Source organism: Plasmopara halstedii (genome assembly GCF_900000015.1).
Source record: "Plasmopara halstedii genome assembly, contig: Scaffold_525, whole genome shotgun sequence".
NCBI lineage: Eukaryota > Oomycota > Peronosporomycetes > Peronosporales > Peronosporaceae > Plasmopara > Plasmopara halstedii.
In genome coordinates this window covers 904044-918048 of record NW_020187445.1, presented here as the reverse complement: position 1 = coordinate 918048, position 14005 = coordinate 904044, and the positions used below count along the sequence as shown (strand labels likewise).

Genomic DNA, 14005 nt, shown 5'->3' with positions numbered 1-14005 from the left:
CCCCATTCGACACCCACGTTTTGTGTCCGGAAGCCGAACGGCAAGTGGCGTATCGTTCGAGCTTACAATAAGCTAAACGCCGCTATCATTCCGGCACAGACGCCGATTCCTAGAAAGGATGCTCTCCAGGACAATATGGCTGGCTGTACAAAGCACGGCGCACTCGAGTTAATCGATGGTTATTACCAGTTGCTCATGAGAGCGAGTGATATTCGGTGAGTACTTCGAGCGGCATTCCCTGGGGCCACAAGGGCTGTCAAATGCACCAGCAACATTTCATCGTTTTGTGATGCAATTGTTCAGGCCCCACCGAGCCTATGCACAAACAATCTTCGACGACATCTTCGTCCACAGTCGTGCGGGGAGCGGTAGGACTGATGAGGAAGATCACATCGTCTATTTGAGAGCGATGCTAGAGTGCATGCGCACGAGTAAGCTGTATGCTAATGCCGATAAGTACATTTTCGGCGCTTCACTGGGAAGCGTGGCGCTCGAGCGAAGCCAGCTAAGGTCAAGGCCACTGTGGACTGGCTGGTTCCAAAGAACCAAAAGGACTTAAGCGAGTGCCTTGGCCTCCCCAGTACCGAAATCCGGCGCAGGTAAACGCGAAGCGTTGGCGCCAGAGCGACGCCCAATGGCGCTCGGCCACCCAGAAGCTGAACTAGTAACTGGTTCTGAGCGCGGAGTGCAACAATTCTCGTTTCCAACGGCGCAAAGCGCCCCAAAGTCGCACGAAGGGACGTATTCGTCTGCTTGACGGCTAGGAGCCGATCCGACGGAGCATGATAATCCTCAACATGAGGTAGTCGGTGCACAAAGTGCTCCAGACTCTTGAGGTCCTCCGTACAGCGGTAGGCGACCTCCGCAAGATGCTCGGCAGAGTGCCGATGACGACAGAGCTTGTCGTCCAATGCTCGAAGAGCATCGCGAGTCACCAGACGGCGATCCCCCAAGTCGTCATCGCTCGCCGCCAACTTTTCTCAATGAGAATGGTTGCGTCCACTACCACGTGGAATGCCTCATGGGTCGGCGTCGTCGGCAGGGTCTAACCCGATATTTTGTGAATGGCGAAGATACCCAAACCCCGAGAGCTCGTGGGAGTTTGAGGTGCCACTTCGGCAAGACTGCTCAGACGTCGTGGACGCTTATGATCAGAAGGATCATGACGCTTTGCGTCGTCGTGTGCACCGCGCTTCTCGGCAGTAGCTTGGGAAGCCGATGGACCATGTGCCGAACTCAAGCTATGGCCCTGAGCTGCTGTGGTCGTAAATTCACCCGTGTGAGAAACCACAGAGCTCGGGGAGCGTGATGGATAATTACATACGTTACAGGGCGACAATACGCAGGAAGTCGGCGTTGCGCTTTGAGTTTGGCAAACTTGAATTGAAGATGGCGTTCTACGCGCACATCCAATTCCTTGTGGCTCTGTTGTAAGTTAGACAGCGAGGATAGTCTCCGGTTCTGCTGCACCCAACGGGCAAGCACCACAGGATTGGTCGCAATGCGGGTATAAGAGCGCCTTCTCTTTAAGCGCGAAGTCGAGCGCGGTACCTATCCATTGGGAGTTCTTGTGGTACCAAAAGCGAGTTTGGAGAGATTTTCGCTGATCAAGCTCAGCTTGTGTTGTGGCCGGGGCCCGAATACGTAGACGCCTAACGATCGAGTGATTGCTTCTTTTGCTTCAGTAGCATGACCCGCCGATCGGAAGTATTCCACACGAGGGATTACGATACGAGCGCATGAGAACCGCCCTGCGACCAGCCCCCAACTGCTGCTCCTGTGCCTCGTCGAGACGATTAGTTATAATACCACTCCCCCCGGAAAATCGAGAGATCGAGAAACGGACACGGTGTCCGCAAGGTTCAAGCTGGGCTTACGTCACGCCGTTGGAGCACCTCTTCCTCCTCGTCTTCCCTACCTAAGAAAGGAATATCCGTCTGGTAGTCGACTTCCTCCAAATCCTCGACGAGAAAATCTGTCGCCCGTGGCGGGCGCGGTGTGTGGCACCCGGTTGCCGTGGGCTTGAGATGTACTTTTCATGAAGTTGTGGACGTACTGTCCGGAGTTGCACCGCGTGCAGATGACGAAGAAGGGCTCTGCCCGCGGGTGCTCTCGAAACCAGCCAAGCTGAGTGTTTTTTGTATCATAGACGCAGGACGTATTGAGCAGAGAATGCGTGAAGACGGTCCGGGGGACGTAAAGATATCTTAGACACGCGAGCCTCGTACGAGGCGACAGTTTAATGTGAATTGTCGGTATGCACAATTTTGATGGAGGAGAGCGTAACGAAATTACACGTGCCCTATATTGAGAAGGTGGGTCACACAAGATGGAGTGACCGTACAAAGTTGTGGATTTCACAAGACAGTGTAATCACGCAATTGTGTGGCTACACCGTTTCAAGAAGACATTACGTGGTGGGACTGCCAGAAGTTAACCATATTGATTAACCTTTACTAGTTGATTAAGAAAACGATAGATTTAGATGTAGATGGCTCTGCCGCGAATAAAACAGATGAATGCATTTCTCGATTTTGATCGAAAGAGTACATTTGCCTTGGGTTAAGGATTTTTGGTACTCTTGGAGGAAGCGGATCGCGATCCGGTACACTCATACTGTTTCTATTATAGAACGTAAGGTTGTTGGCCTTAGTAAGCTTCTTCTAATCAATGAGCTACGGCGCAGGGATTCATGTAGATTTTGAATCTAAAACGGAGAAGTCCGAGGCACGCATGAGGTCCAAGCCGCACATCAAGCTCCAGGTGATTAAGAAATTAGAAGAATGTACATACATAAAATTCATTTAAATAGATTTTTTTCTAGTGTATGAGCTCTAGCAATAGTAGAGCAAAATGACAGATCTAGTCTCTGTAAGACTATTGGTTCCGCATTTTTATAAACTCACGAACCCAACCTCTGTGCTTTTGTTAACGCGAACTCTTTGCGTCAAAGCTCCTTCTGTGCAAAGTGCACGACCTCCAACTGCAGTTGGCAGCACTTGAAGTAAATTCCGCTAACGGATCTTGGACAGAATATTCCTCTGCAAGAGGCTGTGCCTCTCCTGTGCATTTTCAGAGTTGGTGAGCCCGTCCAGGCGAGCAATTAACCGCGCTCGGTCGCATGCAAAATTGGAGACTCTTTATTACTGCATTTAGAGATTCTTGATGTGTGTACACCGTGAAGAATTTCTCACTAAACATGTCGCGCTAAAAGTAATCGAATTTCACCGCGTTGTGAGCTGTCCTTTGTCGTCAATGGGGTATTTGCGATATGATGACTTCATCTAGTAGCACACGACGCGTTCACGGCCGACATCATTAAATTGCGTCACTACATCGTTGGTGACTGACGACGTGAGATGGCCTCAATTGATCCGGGAGCACTTGGATCAAAGCCTCGTCTAGGATTTTCCGTACCGGATCAAATGAAGCTTGATCCGCGGAAGTCCAAGACCAGGTAGCTCGATCCAACCATAAAAATCTTTGATTTCTTGTCAAGGCGAGCCTTGCCAGGAATTTGTAAGAAAATTAGAAAGAAAAAATTGTACTACCTCTTTAAGCGTAACTTTGGTCTTCCTACCTTCTATACAAACCCAGCCGCAAGTTCGTTGATGTTGTCTTGGCTAGTTTGGCTCCAACTATATTTCTGTAACGCATGTTGCGAACTATCTACAAATATACTCCGTTAACTGCTGTGTTTACTTTTGTCGTAAAGTTTTCGCGTCGCAAATCAGAGAAAGCGAGTCAGTCCATGCCATGGCGACAATTCCTCACGTGAATGAACTCATGCTGGTAGGTGCGCAAGTAACCAGCCAGACCATTGAGGTCCTTTGCCGAACGAATGATCATCGCTTTACAACATTGAGCAATAAAAGCAAAACAATGTCTTATTATAAACCATAGATACTAAATGCGCAAAACGTGTATTCGTTTTGTCGCAATAGTTATTTAGTCTTTTATCACAAAAAAATTTGCTATTTGTCGCTTTCTTAAGCAATTTCTGCCAAGGCTGGATGCGACGCCTTCACAGATCAACGAGCTTAAATTCTTGACGAAAATGGGCAATGTCTTTGGTATCAGCAATCTTTACTAAATCGAATCGTTCCATGCATGTGAAACAGATTCTTAAATAGCTCCAGATGTGGTCTGCGCGAGTATTCAAGCACAGCGCCTGTAGGTAGCACTTCGTAGCCTTTTCATATTCCCCCAAATTAGCGTGACTAATTCCCAAATTAAGCCACCCACGAGCATAGCGAGGCTTCAGTTCTAATGCGCTATACACCATACAAAGTGTTTGGTAAGAATAGCTACGACATTACAAACTACTGCGACTTACCGATGATAAGCAGGAATAGCCTCGAGCGAGCGAGCTGAATTCGCTAGCGTTGCTCCAATCTTGTTCCACAGCGCATACGCATTAGGTTGCAATTTTGTTGCAGCTTTGAAGCTATCAACCGCTGCATCGTAATCCTTAGAAACATTGTACAAGACACCCAAGACAACTTGCACATCTGAGTCGCTATGGTCGTGAGCACGTGCCTGAAGCATGAGCTGCATCACTTCGTCCATCAACGATCCGTCGCTATAATCATCCACCTGAATTTTCAGACCATGAAATTTCGGGTTGTGTTGCACCCAGGCTTTCAGCGTTCTCAAGGCACCTTGTGGATTTAATTCGTTCACATTGCTAACTCCAAGAGCCAGAAGCGCACTTAAATTGTAAGGATCCTCCTCCACCGCACGTTCTAGACAAATTATGGCGCTCTTATCCTCATCGTTTTCTGCGTGGCACTCGCCAAGCATTCTCCAAGCTTCGCTATTATCGGGATGTTGCTGCACCTCGGCTTCAAATGCAAAGATTGCGTCATTCAAATAGCCTGAATTGAAAAATTCGACCCCCTTTTGAAAATTTTCAGACAGGTCCATATATGGATTTTCGGCCTTGTATGTATAGTTATGATGAGTAGAATTATCCCACGCATCTTCGAATGGATCCGTTATCTGCGCTTCAGTCATTGCCTTATTCCAGATCGCCTCCTGTGTTATAGAACAATAATCACCATAACTTTTATGTAGCCTTGCAACAACAGCTCACGTACTAGTTTGTCACTTTCACCCCACGCGCTGTTCAACATTGTTTCTTCCTTTGATATGGAATCCCCCCATGCCTGACTCAAGTTCACGGTAGAAGCAGCGCCCAGTGCATGAACTTCTTCTTCAAGCGGCTGCGCGTGAGCGTCTGCAAAAGCTTTCTCCATGACCGCCGTCGATGCATTACTAGATTGTTTCCAACTATCAAAGAAAAGATCTCGATCTGAATGCACACCCGATGTGTCTGCCCACGCTCTTTCCAGTGCCCCCTCCATTTTAAGCTCGCCACTAATGACTTCATTTTTTTCCTCGTCAATTTGCACCTCGCCCGTGCTCACCTGATTCATAAATTTAAGAAATTGACTGTTTTGAAACTTAGGATCCAAATTTTGGCTCATAATGCGTGCCATATGGCCAGACGCCTGTTGCGCTTCCAATTTTTTCATTGTCTCCTGCATTTTCTGCTCTGAAGAAATTCCCATCTGCTCAGTTTCATTGTGATCAGTGGGGATCAAGGACTGTCGCAGCACAGGCCTTGGTGCATAGCCTTGTATCCCCACAATTTCACGATTGCTCTTGTCAGCACTCTGCCAGGCTTTGTGAAGATTGTAAGAGTGAAAATCTGTAACCCATGCTTCATGCTGCATGGTACGTGAGTGCGGCGTATGAATGCCCATTATAAGTTGCGATTTTTGTTGAAATTGCGTGCGCTGAGCTTCCTGAAAAGCTTTTTCCATGGAAACTTGCTGGGAGGAAGTAAATTGCTGCTTCATCTCACCTGAGCAATAAGCGGCCTCTATGCGTGAGCGACTGGCAGCCTCATGCTCAAAGGCCGACAAAAATTGTTCATCAGCTTTTTGCACGTTGGAACGCTGCATTTGCATTTGCAACTCACTGCGCATGCCATATGACGGCACGGACCCGGGTCTAGGGACATTACGCACATGTGATTGCACGAAGTTATCTAGTGCACGCGATAGAGGATTCTGCGCTGCTACGGTGCCATCTACAGCGCACCCAGTGCCTTGTACGATTTTACCAAGAACGTCCATTTTGTAATCTGTTTGTTCTTATTACACAATTTTATCGGAAATTAAACCTTCAATTTGGCATAGCTAAATGTTTGCTCTTCTGCATCGCATATTTTATACAATTTTGCCTAGAAAAATCGTGTTTGAGGTTCGTACGGCAATGACTTACGCATCAGAAAAGGTCAGATACGAGGGACACCGGCAAAAAATGAAGTTGGCTGCAATCGTGCTTCGCCTGCACAATAGACCGCGACTACGGGGGAAAGGAAAACCAACAGGCCAAAAGCACGATACAGCGACACCCAATTTATGCTCTATCAAATATTCGCAAACTTGTATCTGCAGGAAACGAGATGTTCCCAACGATAGACTCTGGCTGATATTTTGTTGAAAGTGTAGTGTTCACGAATATTGAGAAATTATTTTATTGATAGAGCTGGCAAAAAGAGCATAAAGAAAAATAGGAAATACATTTTGTTCGGCAGAAACATTATTTAGACAACCCATACTAAATGGTCTTTGGAAGAATTTTATACAGCACAGTAATAGGTCTGGTTGCGATTTTAAGGGTTGCTGTGCGCTTGTACGGATGAAGCATTGACAAAAAGATTCCGTATTGACGATCACAGATAGATTGGGATTGGGTTCTCGCGCTTCAAACAGATTCGGAACCGAGAGACTTCTAATGTGATTTATTCCTCAGCTATTTTTAAGTGTACATACACAAAGAATCAACACTATAAAAACTATACTGAGTTTTACGTTTTAATTTCTCGCCGGAAAACCTACTTTAATGTTTGACATGAGACTTGCAGTTAATGGATTCCCATCATCTTCATAGGCATCAATACTGCGAGACTTTTGAACATATTCAAATATACAAACGATCGTACAATTGGAAAGTATTGATAGATACAATCGTACCAAATGAATAAGGGTTTAACTACACAAAACTACAGTGCTAAGTACTCACTAAACTGTGGAGCTCACAATTCTTGTATCCCGAATCGGTCATTGCGTTACGTCTGAAGACTGCGCATTGTATGAAGATATTACGCAAAACTGACCGATCGACGACCAAACGTACGCTTGGAGTCAGACTCCATTCTTTGCACTTTACCGTGCCTGCTCCTCAGAGCATACTTGTGACGGGGTTTCACGTGCCCTGGGTTGAAGGGTGTGGGTCACACAAGATGGTGTGAATTACATAATATGGCCTTGCAACACAATGATGTGGCTACTCTTAAACAAGAAGTCATTACGTGGCTGGAATAGCCAGTACTTATACATTTAATTAGATTTTACTTTGTTGGCGGGACAAACTATAAATTTAGATGTAGGCGGCTTCACCGCAAATAAAATCGAGAATTTACAATTTAGATTTTTGAACGAAAGAGTTAATTCGCCTTGGGTTAAGGTTGTGACTACTCTAGGGGTAAGCGGATTGCGATCCGCTACACTCGTACTGGTTCTGAGTTTAGAACGGAGGTCACCGACCTTAATCAAGCATCCTCTAATGGAAAGAGCTACGGCAGTTCGCTGCACTTTGTGGCACTAGTAGTCAATCTACACGTGAGTCGTTACGACTGACCCTTTGGGAGGATCGAGCAGGTCTCCAATATTCCCAAGGGAATGCAGGACGGGATTAAAAAGCTGATGTCTCTGCTTGACCCTAAGGGCGTACAACACATCGCTTCGCACGGACATGAAGCAATGAGCGCGCGCCAAGAGGCGTTTTAGAGCAATGAAAATGCTCTGCTAGAGCACCTAGAGCAGAAGGTGTCAGCGTCGACAGCGTCCATGACGCCACCGTCAACGACGGATGACTCCTCCCGACACAGGTCACTCATGGGAGTGTTGAGACCTTCGAGGACAAGGATGGAGAGAGCCTCCTACTCATGATGAGAGGCGTCGAGATGGCTATAATGTCCGTTAAGCTCCAGACCGAGCAACAGCGCGTGGTGTAGCTATCTCCAAGCTCGGTGGTCGAGCACGTGAATGGGTACTGACGAGCGTCGCTTTGGTCGAGGCGACATTCCCCCCTGGACGGAGCGAAAGCTGCAGTTAACCAGTGTTCTCGCCGCCTAACCAGGCATATCGCGTGCGATCGCGTTTCCTAACCAACCGACATGGCAAGAAAGAATTGGTGTGTGTCCAAGAGTTGCGTACTCTCATTGCCACTATGGCAGTTGATCCTCTTCCCAAGACGGTCACAGCGACAGTCTTTTTGAAGGGCCTCCGCGCTGCATCTAATTCATGGCTCATGGTGTTCAAACCACGCTATACCATGGATGAGGTCATACCCTGGATACAAGTCGAAGACTATACAGTGCTCCACGCTATCAAAGTCAAGAAACTTGATACCGAGGTCCACAGGGACCCTCGGCGCCGTGACAAGTCCCCGTCGCTAAGCGAACAGTGACGATGTCACTCAGCCGTGCTTTCAGCACCTTAACATACAGCTCTTCTTTCCATCTCGGAGCGTCGAGCATGATTGCCCGACGCCCCAGAGTCAATCAGGATCTTCCATGGTTTCTCAAAGCTATTCACGGTCGCTTTTACGACCAGCAAGCCCGGCTTGCATACACGTTCCGTGCTCAAGAGCTCGGAGCTCTTCGGGGCTGGGCCCTGTTGTCCTCTACCTCTTTGAGGCTCAAAGGCACCCAGTTCTTCCCCGATCGGGCGCTCCGTGCCTACCGAGTGTTGTCGTTTCCCCGCGACAGACCAAAAGACTGGTAAGAAGCGGGATGTCGGTTCGCTAAACCTTGACGCACCCTGCGCAGGAATAAACCAACCCGATGGTGACGGGTATCTCCACAGACAAAACACCGTCGTGTGTTTAAAAGCTGCTCGGCAGCTCGGAGCTCTGCCTTCTCGTCCTCAGCATAGCTGAGTTCCATCGGCTTAGGCCAGCTCGACAAGCTGCTAGAGTGTGCATTTCAACCAAGCCGCGACGAAAGTTGAATATGGCATTTGATGCCACATTAACCGCTTCTGCAAAAGAAGACGGATGCACACAGAAAACTTCCATGGCCACGTCAGTGGGGAGGCCCTCCATAAAGACTGTCACTGTGACCGCTTTGGGAAGATGATCAGCTGCCACACTGGCAATGAGAGTACGCAACTCTTAAACAAACTCCACCAATTCCTTCTTGCCATGTCGGGTGGTAAGGAAAAGCGATTGCACGCGATATTCCTGGTTAGGCGGCGAGAACACTGGTAACAGCTGCAGCTTTCGCTCCGTCCAGGAGGGAAACGCCGCATCGACAGAGCGCCGCACGTCGGTGTCCATTCTCACGCTCGACCACCGAGCTTGGAGAAAGCTAGCGCCACGCGCTGTTGCTCGGTCTGGATCATGGCGGACACCATAGCCATCTCGGCCTTTCTCGCCATGAGCAGGAGATTTTCTTCATCCTTGTCCTCGTGTCCTCGAAGGTCTCGACGCTCACCATGAGCGTCCGGGTCTGGAGGAGTCATCCGTCGTCGACGGTGGCGTCATGGACGCAGTTGACGCCGACATCTAGGCTTTGTCGCAAATAAAACAAAGAATTACAGTTTACAATTTTGACGGAAGAGTATATTTGTCTTGAATTAAGGTTGTGTTTACTCTTGGAGTAAACGGATTGCGATCCGCTACACTCGTACTGGTTATAACGTAAGGTAATCGACCTTAGCTTAGCTTCATCTAAGTGAAAGAGCAATGGCAGCCCGTTTGTAACGGGTTTACACGTACCCTGGTAACAGGGTGTGTGTCACACGAGATGTGCATGGTGTGACCACACCCAAACAAGAATACGGTACGGGGCTAGGTAGCCAATAGTTATGCATGTATTTAGATTTTACTATATATATTTATTATATGTAGGAACATCTAAACTTTTAAATTAGTATAAAAAAAATAAAATCAGTTTTGGATTTTAAACAGAAAGGCTAATTAGCCTTGGGTAAGGAGGCAATAATTACTCTTGGAGTAAGCGATTGCGATCCGCTAACTCGTACTTGTTCTAAGTATAGAATGAAAGGCCGGCGACCTAAATTACGCTTACTTGAGCGCTAAGCTACGGCAGCCCAGCTGCACCACTACACTTTGTTTGGCTAGCTCTTCAAACCCATCATTAATGATATTAACGATTACACAAAAGTGCAACTTGATTGTACAATAAAGTATTATAGCTGTAATTGTGCAAAATACAATATTGCATTTTGCACAATTGTACCAAAGTATTAATTAAGAAGAACCTCACACAGTGACTGTCTAGAGTGTCTCGATGGTATGAAAGTGTTAAAAAATATCACTTTTTGCATTTTACCCTATAGCAATATTCTTACCGAAAACAGTTTAAGGTAATGCTGGGAGAGAAGGCGCTACAGGGCATCGCTGCTTACAAGTACAAGGCGTGAGTTTCTGTTGTATGTCGATATGGATGGGAGGGAATTTGTGAATCGCAACGATCTAGTATTAACCGATTGCTCTGGCGTGCTGTGCTACTGCTCAATTTAGGGGAACGTACACTTACCTGGACAATTTGCTAAATCACTTCTGGACGTACTCAGTGCAATTTATCCCGATATGGATGGCTCCGAATCTTGTTACAATGATTGGTGCCGGCGTCATGATGCTCACGACGATAGTGCAGCTGTACTATGCGCCACATTTTTCTGAGGTCTGCCCCACTTGGGTGCGTCACATTTTGTTCCCATCCGACAAACTTTTTTGCTGATTGGTGTATTACAGGTCTACGTCATGTCGGCGTTAGGCCTTTTCTTCTACCAGACAATGGATGCCTTGGATGGTAAGCAAGCACGCCGCACTAGCTCCTCCTCTCCGCTAGGTCAGCTCTTCGACCATGGCTGTGACGCCGTGTGCACCATATTCAATGTACTGAGCGCAGCTGCCACGTGTCAGGCTGGTGCTGGCCTGCGTCCGTATCTTGCACTATCGTCCGTGTCCATTGCATTCTACTTGGCGCAGTGGGAAGAATACCATACGGGTGTTATGAGCTGCGGTAATGGCTATTTTGGCGTCACAGAAGGACAACTGACGCTGGTTGCGGTTCACCTTTCTGCAGCAATTTTTGGCCCTAGCTTCTGGACGGCAGAGCTTCCATTTACAATGTCCTTCCACCTTACCATGACGGATGTACTTATTGGTACACTAGTCGCGAGCAATGTTCTTTTGGCCTACGGTAACATCTCGAATGTGCTGCGAACGGCTCCGGACGTGATACCACGTAACGAGTTAGGCAACAAGCACATTTCAAAAGATCTTGCCATCTTCCAGTTACTTCCGATCGGCACTCTTCTAGCTCTAGGATCGGTTTGGATTTGCGGACCTGACGCAGAGTATTATGTTAACAATCCGGTGATGTATTTATTTCCGATTGGTATAGGCTATGTGTATTTCTCGGTATGTTTATTGTGGTTTGGATGCACTAAGTAATCAATTCGCGTGATTCTGATTGTGTATCCGTTTGTACATAGACGCAAATGATCATCAGCCACATGTGCAAGATCCCATTCACTCCTCAGCTGCGCGTCATTATTCCATTTGGATTTATGATTTTTAATGCATACGGACCCGCTATAGGAGTTACTACTAAAACGTTGATTCCGACCATTGTGGCTTCGTCGATGTACGCTGTCTTTATCGTGTCGGTGTACCTGCACTTTGTCTTCAGTGTCGTGAAAGATATATGCGATTTCCTCGAAATATTTCTTTTTAAGATTACTCCGGTCACAAAGGAATCCGAGAAGACGAAATAGATTGTCTTGCCTTAAGTCTGCGATCTGAGATAGCAAGCTTTAATGTAGATGTGGAGTGATAAGATTACATATGACAGCACGTAATGAACGTCCAAGCAATCGTATTTGATAAGAATTATGGTAACATAAGTTTGACATTCTGGTTATCGTCCCATAATTAAAAACTGGAAGAATCCAGAACGGGTATGTAGGGTGCGTAACCTCAATCACCAATTTTTAATATGTCAAGATGATAGTGTTTCTAGACAGCCGTACAGAGAATCAAAATACCCAGTCCATGTTTATAAAGAGGTTGAGCTTAGTGCTTTGGAAAATGCAGGATGTATTGCTATGGCTGTAACAAGATGATACACATGATTTGGGCACAAGTAGTGGCAAGGTGCCTTACTTAAGAATACTTGAGCATCCATGATAATGTCTAGCTATATTACATCATGGAACGGTTTTTTCAACACATGATGAAAGCTTGCGGTGGATTGCATATCTTGCTCGCGTATGACAAGGGTGCGATCAAGGGTGCGATCAACTTAACAAGGGTGCGATCAACTTAACAAGGGTGCGATCAACTTAACAAGGGTGCGATCAACTTCAAATGCAATCGTCATAGCAGAATGTACGCACTGACGAGTTTATATGGCAGTACTGCTATTGCTATCAAAAGAGTGTATTGGAAGCTATTCGGTCCCACCGAATATGTAAATAATGAACCCGGGTCGCCTAAATTCAAAGCCGCTCTTCGACTTAGAAAGAGGCAAATATGAATTTATCGTTACTTAAGCTCTGATCCGATAGCGCAGTTGAGTCATGTCCTGCTTTTTGCGAAAAGGACGAACACCCGCAGTTTACTGGAGGTGCTTGGAAAATCAACATACTTGAAGAACTCAAAGCTAGTAAGATTTGGCCAATTTCGAAAATGTAGCAAGTTTAACCGTATTTTCATGGAACTTTGGATCCCACTATGCATAGTGCTTCTAAAATACAAACAAGACCGCAAAATATGTCATTTAGATTCTCACGACATTGATCACTTGCCTGGTATGAAGTGCCACCATAAAGGCTGTGAGCCCTATTTGAATACGTTGGTAGTTCACATTAAGAGAAAAGAAGGTTTGATGCATTTTTTGATTTGTAGCACTCGGGCACATAATCGATCGAAAAGAGGGCATCGGTCATGTCACTAAATGACCACTTCGTGCATGGAAACAAATAAACTTTGACAGTATAAACGAGAACTAAGGGTTGAAGTGCTTTTGGAGCAAGCTTTATAAGTTGTCGGGCAAATAAGCTCTATCCTTGTGTAGAGGATATTGGAAAATTTGAATATTTTCAGGTTCATCAACGGAGATACGGCTGTATGTCCTAGGGAAACGGCTACCACACGTGATAGGTGATAACTGGATATAGAAATACCATTAAGATCGCAGCTCCATTGATGACCATAAATTTACAAACGTGGAGCAGGAGATGCTTCGTTTCTAACGATACAAATTTGGATGAATCTTGCTGCCTGATTGCATAATTTTGCTTTTCATTTAATTTTGAAGACATTGTGTACTCCGAATATGAAACCAACCAATCATTTATTTAAGTATGAACCGACTTTGATCACTATATAAAACGTTGTCTCGTACAAGCATTTAGCTGTTTGAGCTGTTTGAGCTGTTTGTATTCTTTGACATTGTTTACATAAAGACCAAGGTCTCGCTAAACGTCAATAAATTACTTCAATTTCGTATGCCCGACGCATTCATGTCGTGCCTCAACTGATGCACACGCATTTAATATCTGGACAAAGCGACAACCATCAAAGACACTTTAAGCATGCTGGACGTGCACCTAGCAAAGAAATATATCTGCGCAAAAATGTGCTATTTAACTCGGTCCATTCTCATGAAGCACAATCTGTGTAAGAAATAAAGAGCTGTTGACTACGGAAACTTTTAGCTAGTATATTTGTCGTGAACATCGAGCTTCTCAGTAGCTGTCAATGGCTCTAGAGAATTGACTGCAGAGTGACGACAAGTGCACCTAGCAAATTGTTTTGATGCAAAGACTAACTATGTTGTTTTGCGTCTTTGTCTTATCATCTCTATATATGCTGCAAATTGTTTTGATGCAAA

The 14005-nt window shown here is 46.0% G+C and overlaps 3 protein-coding genes across 3 annotated transcripts in view; 1 reads left to right on the top strand and 2 right to left on the bottom strand.

The window, feature by feature from the left end:
- Positions 1-4024: 4024 nt before the first annotated feature.
- On the bottom strand, positions 4025-6143 carry PHALS_10813 (TPR repeat-containing protein; the record flags this gene model as incomplete). Its single annotated transcript, XM_024726306.1, has 3 exons — positions 4025-4274; positions 4337-5037; positions 5100-6143. The coding sequence occupies 3 exons, from the start codon at positions 6141-6143 to the stop codon at positions 4025-4027; spliced, it is 1995 nt and encodes a 664-aa protein (XP_024576996.1).
- A 4326-nt stretch (positions 6144-10469) lies between these two features.
- Positions 10470-11885, top strand: PHALS_10812 (cdp-alcohol phosphatidyltransferase; the record flags this gene model as incomplete). Its single annotated transcript, XM_024726305.1, has 4 exons — positions 10470-10519; positions 10624-10801; positions 10858-11529; positions 11604-11885. The coding sequence occupies 4 exons, from the start codon at positions 10470-10472 to the stop codon at positions 11883-11885; spliced, it is 1182 nt and encodes a 393-aa protein (XP_024576995.1).
- A 1872-nt stretch (positions 11886-13757) lies between these two features.
- PHALS_10811 (uncharacterized protein) overlaps positions 13758-14005 on the bottom strand; it is a gene marked incomplete at both ends in the record, with an annotated part of 583 nt that continues 335 nt past the window's right edge. Inside the window, one exon of the mRNA XM_024726304.1 lies at positions 13758-13787. Within this exon, the coding sequence (XP_024576994.1) occupies positions 13758-13787 (30 nt within the window). The remainder of the gene's footprint in view (positions 13788-14005) is intronic.